This window comes from Thamnophis sirtalis, unplaced genomic scaffold, assembly GCF_051295495.1.
Source record: "Thamnophis sirtalis isolate CommonGarterSnake01/CBP01778 unplaced genomic scaffold, rThaSir2_p1.2 scaffold_15, whole genome shotgun sequence".
In the NCBI taxonomy this organism is placed as follows: Eukaryota; Metazoa; Chordata; class Lepidosauria; order Squamata; family Natricidae; genus Thamnophis; species Thamnophis sirtalis.
The window spans coordinates 3,048,289-3,060,438 of NW_028261395.1; the positions used below are offsets into that span (position 1 = coordinate 3,048,289).

Below are 12,150 nucleotides of genomic sequence, written 5' to 3' on the forward strand. Positions count from 1 at the left end.
CACTGTAATTTTAACAATGTAAGCCATCACAGAAAAACAATAATTTGATTTTGATGTATTGAACTGCTTGCTATTTTAAATGCAATTGGCAGTTCTCAAGCAGGGCATAATAAAACAAGTTCTTACATTTTTTTTAAATGGAGAAAACTTTCTTTTGCCACATATGTTTCACTGGTTGTCAGCTTTGAATGAGAACTCTGCTAGAGTTTCTGTTATTTTGGTCTAAACAAGTGGCAGTTACAATATAAAGGAATATTAAAATAATTGACAAATATCACCATGAAAGGATGGTGTAAAAAGGATGAGTAGTGCATACTATTTGAAAACTTTTTTAAAAAATTTAATTTGCCCATAGCTACATTGCTGGCAATTGCATATTACCAAGGAAGGAGGTGTTGATAAGATAAATGGATAAATAGATTGCAAAGTACACCTTATTTACTATCAGAATATATTAAGTGTGCTTTTAATGTGAACTTTTGTTCCTGAATTTGTCTGAGTTTTATATTGGTAAACTAGACTGGGACTTTCTAAAGACTTCACCAACTGTCCTGTGAAACTTTTACCTATGAAGTGAAGTAATTGCATAGGTTTCTGGTTATTTAAAAATAAAAGATAGGGATGGATGAATACTGCATCAATACTCAGCTCCGCTCTGCTCTCTTTGAGTCTTTGGTATATTATTTCGAATCGGATGGAATGAACATATAAACCTGTTAGAATTAGGGTTTGATTTTTCCCCCCTAAGATCGCAAAACCTCCACTTGAATATGTAAGTACAGACTCACCTGATTAAATGCCCTTCAATCTATGTGCACAGTGGAAATAAATAATGATTTAAAAGGTTTAAACTTAGCTTACTCCCCGATATGCCAGATTTTTGTTAATAGTCTCCGATTTCTACCGAAGTGCATTTAGTCACAAAAGTCTCCGATCAAAAAATCGTAGGTTTTTTATCAAAAAATGATACCTACAACCTATATATTGTATTTGCTACCTGCTTAGTTTGTGCTACAACTTAAAAGTGCTTGGAAGAAAGGATAGTATCTGTGTGCGTGCTTGTGTTTGTGTGGTTGACATGTATTTATAATAATTGCATACAGTATATGCATGTGTATGTGACATGTATTTATACATAATTGCATACAGTATATCGTAAGTTTATTATAATGCCATATAAAGTAACACACATAATAGACAATGAAACAAGTTTTTTTTATTTCTGTAATTCGATAAAACCAACAAAAAGTTACTTGAGATATTAAATTTGCCAGGATTTTGATCCAAATGAGAAAAGCTACATTTGATTGGAGGTCTAAGACTTCTAAATGAGACCCAGAGACAAAGGCAGATGTTTGTGAAATCAAAAAGAAAGATCCAGAGATCCAGATAGATGCCAGATAGCCTGCATTACAGCGAAATGCCCTAATATGAAAATAAAATAAGGTAACCGGTTATGGAAAAATAAACCGTTCTTGTTTTGAACAAGTTAGCATGAACAAAATGGTGTTAAGGATCAACAATAGGAAAATAGTTTAGCTCTCCAGAAGCAGGTCTGCAAATAGATTTTATTTCACTGCTAAGGCACCAATGTTAAGTAATATTGCTCTTTTATTTGGACTGTATAAATATTTTAGCACTACTTTGCAGCTAGGGGACCTGTAATTGTCCAATAAAGGAGAAACAGAGTGGAAGAGAGGCGCAGAAACTTAGAACCGATAACCAATTTTGAGGACAAAAGGAACTAATATTGCAAAAACTAAGCTGACCAATGCTATCTCTATTATTCAGAAGTAGTTCACTACTGATTATACCTAGTTTATTTAAATTTCTTGAACAGCAAGAACTTTCTTCAGCTTCCTCAGCCCTCCTTAATTTTCCTCTGAAAATAAAGTCACATATTATTGCAATCATTACACATCCTGTTATTTTGATAAGGAATAAGAAGGCTAGTAGTAAAGTAGTTAATAGTTTTCTTTTTGCCCTATTAAGGACATTAGCTCCCTTAGTCCTACAAGTAGTTTAAGTCTTGTGTGAGTGTGTCTGATTAGGTCCGCCAGCCTATATCTGCCCGTACTGATATCTGTTAAAATGGAAGAGAGTTGGTTTAAATAAGCAATTCCCTGTTTTAGAAAAAGCTGTTTAAGAACTACATCCCATGTTTCCCTGAAGTTCAGTTTTATGTTTCTGATGAGCTGTCATAATAGTGGTATACCCCCAATACAGGGGTGGGTTTCAACCGGTTCGCGGCGGTCCCTGCAAACCGGTTGGTCGCCGAACCCAGAAGTAAGTAACTTCTGGGAACGGCGAAGGGCGCGCCCGCCCGCCCGCCCGCGGTCCTTATCCGGTTTTGATGAGTTCTGCGCTTCCACGCATGTGCAGGACGCATACAGCGCCTGCGCGATTGTCCAGGAGCAGCTGGAGCATCACGCAGACGCTAGTACACATGTGTGCACCGTGCACGAGGACACCGCCGGCCCCATTCCAACCGAAGCGGTTGGAACGGGGCGAGAAACCCACCCCTGCCCCAATATCAATATAGCTTAGAGAGATAGAAGTGTCTATGAAGTTTTGCAAGCAAGTTGTAACATATACAAACGTTTCAGTTAAAACTAACACTTATAAAGCAAAATAAATCTCATAGATGTCTCAGTTGCAGCTCCCGCCTCTGTAATAGTCTCCAGAGGATAAGAGAAGTTAATATAAAGTATTTTTGTTCTCCTGGCCCTAAGCCAGATGTTTTAAATTCAGAGAGTGATGCCTTGTATGACATTGAACTCCAGTGGGGAAACTCAGAAAAGCTTTCTTATAAACCCTTGACATGTTACTGGCCATAGCAGAAACTATCTGTAATATTTTATCTCGGTTAGGGTCTAATTTACACTTTAAAAGCATATTTTATTTGTTAAGTGAGAACAAATTCAGGTATGTTCCAAAATTTTAATATATTTATAAAGCTGTCATCGCATATGTGCCAATGCTGAAATTCCTTTTATTTTAAGGAAATAGAAATGTGCTTGTATTAGGGATCGTAAATTGAATGTAATATAACATACTATGAATGATTCTAGTGAGACCAAATTATTATTCCGTTTTAAATTCAAATTGTGAATGTTAATTTACATCTTTATCTAGCCGATAGCGCAAATGAGTGGAAACAAAATTGAATCTGCCAACTCATTGAATTATCTGGTTGCTTCACATTATCTGTGCGTACAGAGAAAGAGCTTGGAATATTTAAAGAAAAATTCAATATTAAAAAAAGAACAATGAATGAAGGAACTTGTCATAGAAGAACCTTCTTCCCTTCATTACCCAACCTGTTATCAAGTGCTATAATTTTATTGCTTTGCTTGAATGAGAATTTCGGTGTTGGTGGCTTCAATCTTTCACAGAATTTAACTATATACATTTTTACAAAGCTACAAATGATTGGAATTGGGAATATGTTAAGTTGTACAGATGACCTTCAGTGGGAAAACTTTAATCTTGCTGAGGCTTGAGTGGAAACTTTGAAAACAATGTTTTTTGCCCATGTATGGAAGCGCCTGTTATTAAATAGATGGCCATTGCTCTGACACTTAGAAATAGGACTTCGTTTTGTTGCAAGTCCCATGGAAAGAAAGCAAACTTTGAAGATTTGCAAACTGATAAAACATATTAGCAGCCAGCATGGGATCTTTGCATGCTGTTTTATTTATGTATTTCTGATAAAAGTCTTCGTTTGTGGGTTCCTCCTCCCTCAATTTACGGAGACCTCCCTCTCTGCAACTGACTTCCATTGGTGATCGGGAATGGTCCTGCTTTGAAATGTGCTCTAAGATCTAAAAAGAGTCAAAGGGCTTCTTGGTAATGCTAGTTTTTTTGTTTAAAAAACTGAATTGGATTTTGATTTGTTTGGAAGAAACAATAAGTTGGAAAGATGCTACATTCCCTTTCTGCTGTCTCAGAAATTCAGCTCATCCGTGTATGAAAACGTCTTACAGGAGACTCTCAAAAATTCTAAAGGGATTTGCAAAGTTATGGAAAAAACAATCTGGCTGCTTTAGGTATAAATAATACTATACTATACTATACTATACTATACTATACTATACTATACTATACTATACTATACTATACTATACTATACTATACTATACTATACTATACTATACTATACTAATATAATATATAATATATAATATAATATAATATAATATAATATAATATAATATAATATAATATAATATAATATAATATAATATAATATAATATAATATAATATAATATAATATAATATAATATAATATAATATAATATAATATAATTAATATAATATAATATAATTAATATAATATAATATAATATAATATAATAATATAATATAATATAATATAATATAATATAATAATATAATATAATAATATAATATAATATAATATAATATAATATAATATAATATAATATAATATAATATAATATAATATAATATAATATAATATAATATAATAATATAATAATATAATAATATAATAATATAATAATATAATAATATAATAATATAATAATATAATAATATAATAATATAATAATATAATAATATAATAATATAATAATATAATATAATATCAGAATTGAAAGGGACCTTGGAGGTCTTCTAGTCCAACCACCTGCTTAGGCAGGAAACCCTACACCACTGGGTTCCTACCAGTTCGCACCTATTCGGTAGAACCGGTTCATCAAATCTACCGAACTGGTTAGAAGAGGATCCACCAGTGGACCCGGAAAGCAGGCCACACCTACAGAAGAGGTTCCAAAAAATTTTGAAACCCACCACTGGTCCTTGGATATGATTATTCTACACTATCATGCTCCTATTTATAAAACTCAGTGCCTCTGTGAAAGGTAAGGATGACTACTGCGTTTGTGGTGGAATCAGAACATTGCGTGTGTTGAAGTTGTTTTAACGCAAACCAAAGATGCCTTTTAAAAAACAAGTTGACATCCTGTTCTTATGCATGCCAGTGCTGTGTGTGATTTAAGGTGGTTCTGACAAGTGTCGTCGGCATCTTCATATCCGGTCACACGGGCGGCAAGCCACTCCCATCCGGTCACATGGGTGGCAGGACACTCCCACAAAGGAGGCCACACCCACAGAGTAGGTTCAAACAATTTTTGAAACCCACCACTGTCTTCAGTCCAGGTCATGAAATAATTTGCACTTAGAAAAAAGGTCCCCATGTGCCAAACTGAACTGGGTCTATTAAAACACACAAGTTATAAATGTAAATTCATTTTGCTAGATTTATAATTGGAAGGAAAATCTCACATAACAAATTACAATTAAGCTGTGAACTTCAGGTTGACATCCTGGTTTGGAATGCAGCAGAATGGAATGCTGAGGCTGCTGATAAGAGTTCCTCATAGTTATTAAAATCCCATGATATAGGACGTTTGTAAAAAAAAAAAAAACTTGGATTCCAGAAAGTCACACTGACATAATTTATTTAGCAGGATTTAGATTGCGAATTATTTGACCATGGAAATTACTCTATGGCTGCTCTTTAGGGGTGTCTGTTTTGTAAATAGGAAGTGGAATCTGGAGACAGCTCAGATAAATCTGGATTTTGATCCCTTCCTTATGAGAGTGAAATAATAAATAACCCATGCTACTAAATGTTTACATGCCTCCTAGAAGTGCCAAATTTCAAACCAGGGCTAGGTTTGCAATGGATGTATTAAAAGTATAAATTTCTGGTGCATATTATGATGGATTCTTTTGAACCAAAACATCTCAAATTCTACTTTTAAATAGCTAATTATCATTGTGCTATTTGAATTCCGAAAGAATGCTCAATTTATTTCACAAAATAAAACTGTCCTTTGGAATGCGTGCAAAGAAAATAGTATCAAATCGAATACTATTACTATTACCATATTGAGTAAGGTATTACAGAGTCATATATAGGCAAGTTGTAGAAATCAATTACAGGAAGTAAGAAAAAAAATAGGCAAACTTCGATTGCTTAATGACTGCAGTGATTTACTTAACAACCATGGGGAAAAAAACGGTCCGAAAATCGAGTGTGACTTACTTAACAACCAGCAACAGAAATCCTGATCCAAGTTGTGGACGTAGGTCGAGAATTACCCATATTGCATTACTATTGCTTGGGTTGTGTTAGTTTGAAGTGGTCTTACGGATGCATGATTTCCATGTAAAATTATTCTGGAGGATTAGGATAACTATATCTATGGATCAAGGGTGGGTTTCTCGCCCCGTTCCAACCGGTTTGGTTGGAACGGGGCCGGCGGCGTCCTCATGCACGCGCGCAGTGTACGCATGCGTACTAGCGTCTGTGTGATGCTCCAGCTGCTCCTGGAGGATCGTGCAGGCGCTGTATGCGTCCTGCGCATGTGTGGAAGTGCAGAACTCGTCAAAACCGGGTAAGAAACACGGGCGGGCGGATGGACCCATCTGCGTTCCCGGAAGTTACTTACGTCCGGGTTCGCCGACCAACCGGTTCGCGGGGACCGCCGCGAACCGCCTGAAACCCACCCCTGCTATGAATGTGAAAAATAGAAACATATTGTCTATTCAGTTTTCCAAATTATGATACTGTGTCTCTTCTGCATATTAGATTCTCTGCATTGTTTTTTTCATGTTATCTCTGAGCTCTTGCAAGTTTCAGAAATGTTTGAGGAGTAAAGACTAGAACTATAACCCAGAGAAGAACTGGAAGTATCTATGGGCTATATATAGTAAAGTCAACATCTATCCCACTAACTAGATAACAATACAGTCCCATTGAGAAAAGGAAACTACAATGAAAAGGCTGTGTAGATTTTGGACCGACCTTAACTTTCTGCTGCTCAGTATGAAATAATTAGAAATAATTGTACTTTAAAGTTATCAACCTGCTTTTACGTAATTTATGCTAATGCAGTAACAGAATTTCGTGATGTGAATTATGTTTAGGGCAAATACTGCCTCTTTGGAGAAATGGTTGGTAGTGAATAGTTGGTAGTGAATAGTCACTTGAGAGACCGCCTACTGCCAATTACCTCCACTAGACCGATTCGATTGCATCGATTAGGCCTCCTCCGAATTCCATCAGCCAGCCAGTGCAGACTGGCAACTACCCGGAGGAGAGCCTTCTCGGTGGCTGCTCCGACCCTCTGGAACGAACTCCCCGTGGAGATTCGGACCCTCACCACCCTCCAGTCCTTCCGCGCCACTTTAAAGATCTGGCTGTCCCGGCTGGCCTGGGGTTAAGATTTTAACCCCACTCGAATTGTGTGATTGTGTGACTGTTGTGTTGTATTGTCTCCATGTGGAATATTGTGTCTGTCCTTCCCCCCCCCCTTTTTAAACTGTGAGCCGCCCTGAGTCCCTCCAGGGAAAAGGGCGGCGTACAAATTTCAATAAAAGTAAAAAGTAAAAGTAAAAGTTGACATTGCTAGAGTTACAAATCTAGCTATAATATTTTTGTGATTTTTCCTCTTTATATATATAAGCTTCATGTGGTTTTTACACACACGCACACACGCGCACATGCACACGGACACACACACATACACACACACACACACCCCTTCTATGCACTTGAAGATTATCTAATTGATTTTAACTGATACTGAAATGGAAGAATAAAGAGATTCTTACAAGATATTCTTCTGTTTTGAAAGCTTAAGGCAAATAGACACTGTTGCGTTACTAAGAAACACCTGTAAAAATCAAATGATGTTTAGGACAGTGTGCAAACTTCTCTTTGGAGTCCTTCAGATATTACAGGGAAATACAGCAATAGCAATAGCAGTTAGACTTATATACCGCTTCATAGGGCTTTCAGCCCTCTCTAAGCGGTTTACAGAGTCAGCATATCGCCCCCACAGTCTGGGTCCTCATTTCACCCACCTCGGAAGGATGGAAGGCTGAGTCAACCCTGAGCCGGTGAGATTTGAACAGCCGAACTGCAGAACTGCAGTCAGCTGAAGTAGCCTGCAGTGCTGCATTTCACCACTGCGCCATCTCGGCTCTTACAAGCATATCTGGCTGAAGTTTTTCAAATGTATTTTAAGTCTCAGATAGTAGTTGGCTTAATAATGAAAACTCAGAAAAACAAACATTAGTTAAGTACAGAAGTCAGAAGAGATTCTCAAAACTGCTATTGCTATTGCTATCCCTGCTCTAGAAGGAAATGTACTTTATTTACCTTTCTCTGACCTAAATCTTAATCAAATTCCTTTTCCATGTAGAAAGCAGATACTATTTGTTTTTTTAAAAAAGGTGAGAGGAACTTTCTTTAGAGACAGTTGGAGAAATTCCTGCATTCTGGAGACAGGTGCCTTGTTGTCTCCCTTTATGATTGCAAGCTATAATCTCCTGCTTCTGCAGAGAAGATTCTTTTTGTAGTTAAGAAACACTGAATGCAAGAAAGCAAGAGCCATCAACTTCGTAGGCTGCATAATATTAACATTTTGAAAAGCGTAGCAATTTGAAATCACTCGTGTTATCCAAATATTTTGAGAAAACCATAGAAAATGAAACTTTAGCCGGCTCAGGAGATATTCTAGGAATGATTAATTCAATATAAATTTGGAAATTAAAAAAAAAAAAGTGAAATGCAGTTCAAGAATGCTGCAGCATACTTAAATGTGGGGCAGTCTGAATAAATTCAGCCTCCAAATTTTGTGGCTTAGTTACCGTTACAGAATTGTAATCTTCCCCTTTTGCTACTACTACTATGGTTTATTATTATTTATGGTTTATTATTATTATTTATTATTAAACCATAAACCATAAACCATTATTAAACCATAAACCATAAACCATACTACAGTTTTATATTTTTTAAAGGTAATCAAAACAGTTCTGATATAAACATAGTGAATAACACTGTATTAATTAGAAGTATGCATTTTGGAACGTTTTTGTTTTTTTCATCTTAAACTCTTCCTGATTAAAGGCAATAGGGCAAAAAAACCTGGAAAAACATGGAACATTGGGATGATATTATGAGCAATTAATGTTTTCCTTTGGCATATTAACTAATGAAGTTTATGCCATCTTTTCCCCTGTCTTTTCCCTTTTTCTATATTTAATTTAATTCCTGATGAAGTGTTTTGGAGAAATCTAAAGCTTGCACATTGGTACCTCTGGAGTGATCTGTAATAAGGATACATCTTGCATGTGGCTTTTGGAAAAATTCTTAGATAACTTTTTGACAACGATGCTTTAGTAGTTTATTTTCATAAAGAACAAAATTAGATTTGGGTATTTTAACATGAATAATGTTTCTCTTAACAAAACAGCGGTGGTCTATGGTATTATCTTTAGTGCAACGATTTTTCTTGCCACACTTTTAAGCAGAATAGATGAATACATAATGCAATGGATACTTGCTGAATAAACTAACAGCTACGATGATTGTTAATATTTGGGTAGCCTATATACACCCTTGATGTTTTTATATTGCTACCCAAATAAAATAATTAAAATTATGATCCTCTGTTGTGGAATGGTTTTATCTGGTATTTAGAATTCTGTTTTAATGTTAAGATATTTAGGGGTATACATCAGGGTTGGGTTTCTCGCTCCGTTCCAACCGAACCGGTTGGAACGGGGCCAGCGGTGTCCTCGTGCACGCGCGCGGTGCACGCATGCGTACTAGCGTCTGCGCGACGCTCCAGCTGCTCCTGGACGATCATGCAGGCGCTGTATGTGTCCTGTGCATGTGTGGAAGGGCAGAACTCGTCAAAACCGGGTAAGGACCGCGGGCGGGCGGGCACGCCCTTCGCCGTTCCCGGAAGTTACTTACTTCCGGGTTCGGCGACCAACCGGTTCGCAGGGACCGCCGCGAACCGGTTGAAACCCACCCCTGGTATACATGTTCAATAAGAGCTTATGCAGCCTCTAACATTGTTCACATTTAGCAATATTTTTAGCCGCCCGGAGTCCTCCGGGATTGGGCAGCCTATAAATCTAATAAATTGAATTGAATTGAATATCAATAGAACTTAGACTTATATATAGCTTTATCGTGCTTTCCAGCCCCCTCTAGGTGGTTTTACAGAGTCAGCATCTTGCCCACAACAATCTGGGTCCTCATTTTACTGACCTCGGAAGGATGGAAGGCTGAGTCAACCTTGACTCATATAATTTCACTCATTATATTGTAATGCAGCTTGAATGATGCTAAATTCATCTTCCCAGAAGTCTCCAGGATTCTTCTGCTAAAACAATTTACCTGTTTTGCCTTTTTACCATAATTCCTCATAAATCACAATAAGCGATTGTTAAAATACGATTGTCTAGTTTTCTGCACCACGTTAAGCCATATCCAAGGAAGTTTCAAGTTTCAAGTTTAATTTTATTTATAGGCCGCCCAATCCCGGAGGACTCCGGGCGGGTTACAGAGAGGGGAAAGAAAGAAAAAACAATAAAAGAAAATAAAAATAAAATAGGCAAGTTAAAAACAACACAGATACATTCATTTCAGTTGGGGCTGGACCTCAACAATGAGGTCAACAGCCCCAGGCCCGCCAGAAGAGCCAGGTCTTGACAGCTTTTCTGAAGGCCATAAGAGTGAGTGAGGTCCGGATTTCTGGGGGTAGTTCGTTCCAAAGGGTCAGAGCAGCCACAGAGAAGGCCCTCCTCCGGGGAGCCGCCAGGAGACATTGTCTGGCTGACGGCAGCTGAAGGAGGCCCACCCTGTGGGATCTCACCGGCCGTTGGGAGGTATGTGGCAGTAGGCGGTCTCACAGGTATGCTGGTCCTAAGCCATGTAGGGCTTTAAAGGTAATAACCAATGCCTTGAAGTCACACTGTAGCTTTGTGTAATGTGTAAAACTAGCCCGTAGGAAACTCTTTTAAAAATCTTTTTACAATTTCTTTTCTCTTCTGCAGTACAAAGCTCTCTGCAGCTGTGTCATATCTTCAGTTTTTTTCTGGCACTACAGTACTGTTTATTTCTAATGTCTTCATTATTTCCAGAAAAGTTTCTATATAAATGGCTCTTGGTGCTAATAATCCATTCTGGAGTCTTTCCTTAACAGATTATGTTCCCAATCAGAAAAAAAAAAGAATAGCAATAGCAATAGCAGTTAGACTTATATACCGCTTCATAGGGCTTTCAGCCCTCTCTAAGTGGTTTACAGAGTCAGCATATCGCCCCCAACAACAATCCGGGTCCTCATTTCACCCACCTCGGAAGGATGGAAGGCTGAGTCAACCTTGAGCCGGTGAGATTTGAACCGCCGAACTGCAGATAACGGTCAGCTGAAGTGGCCTGCAGTACTGCACCCTAACCACTGCACCCTAACCACTGCAGTACTGCACCCTAACCACCCTAACAGTCAGCTGAAGTGGCCTGCAGTACTGCACCCTAACCACCCTAACCACTGAATAGTAATGCTGGAGGGTGGGTAAGGGGGAACAGAGGAAAGACACATGGATGACAGTTTTTATCTGGAGCCCAAAATTATGTATGCAACACAGCATAATGAAAGTCAGCGAAAGCCTTGTATGAAAGCTTCCTGAAAGAGCGCTTTCTTAAATTAGATTTATTTCTTTTTTTATATTTTAGCTTGAATAAATTCAACACAGAACTCCGTTGATTCACTCTGATATTGTTTTTCAGCTCTTCGGGTCAACCCAAGGAGCTGAAGATTCTTCGGACTACTTTCCCCATCCAGTGAGGATTTTGTTAACGCCATGCCACCATGCAAGTTGCGTGACGCCATATTTCCGAAGAGCTCCTGAGTACCGGGCTACTCTAGGTAGAACATCTCTTTCAGACTTCATCAGTGGAGCCTTACTCGAAGCTACTATATCTCTGGGAGCAAGAAGTGGCACCTTAAACATTTCAGGAGGATCAACTGGAAAGACAATGTTGAAAGGTAATAAAGCTATATAATTTCTTTTATTATTAATTTTTTTTCTTTTGTTACATAAACAACACATGCCCACACCAGTGGGGAAAAGAAAAAATCAAAACACAAAATGACAAAAAACAGAAAACAAGGCATGGAAAAAGAAAAAAGAAAAAGAACACAAGTATATATTATAAAAAAGTATATCAGCTGGTTACATGTTTTTGTGCATCTCTTCCATTAATTCATATTAATTCAAATATCTTAACTCAAATGTTTACCATATTGACATCA

At 37.5% G+C, this 12,150-nt stretch overlaps 1 protein-coding gene across 2 annotated transcripts in view; it reads left to right on the forward strand.

The window, feature by feature from the left end:
* PLCE1 (phospholipase C epsilon 1) overlaps nucleotides 1–12,150 on the forward strand; it is a 131,376-nt gene that overhangs the window by 14,326 nt on the left and 104,900 nt on the right. For both annotated transcript variants that reach the window (XM_087702600.1, XM_087702601.1), the window contains exon 2: nucleotides 11,625–11,883. In XM_087702600.1, coding sequence (XP_087558726.1) covers nucleotides 11,625–11,883 — 259 coding nt within the window. The remainder of the gene's footprint in view (nucleotides 1–11,624; nucleotides 11,884–12,150) is intronic.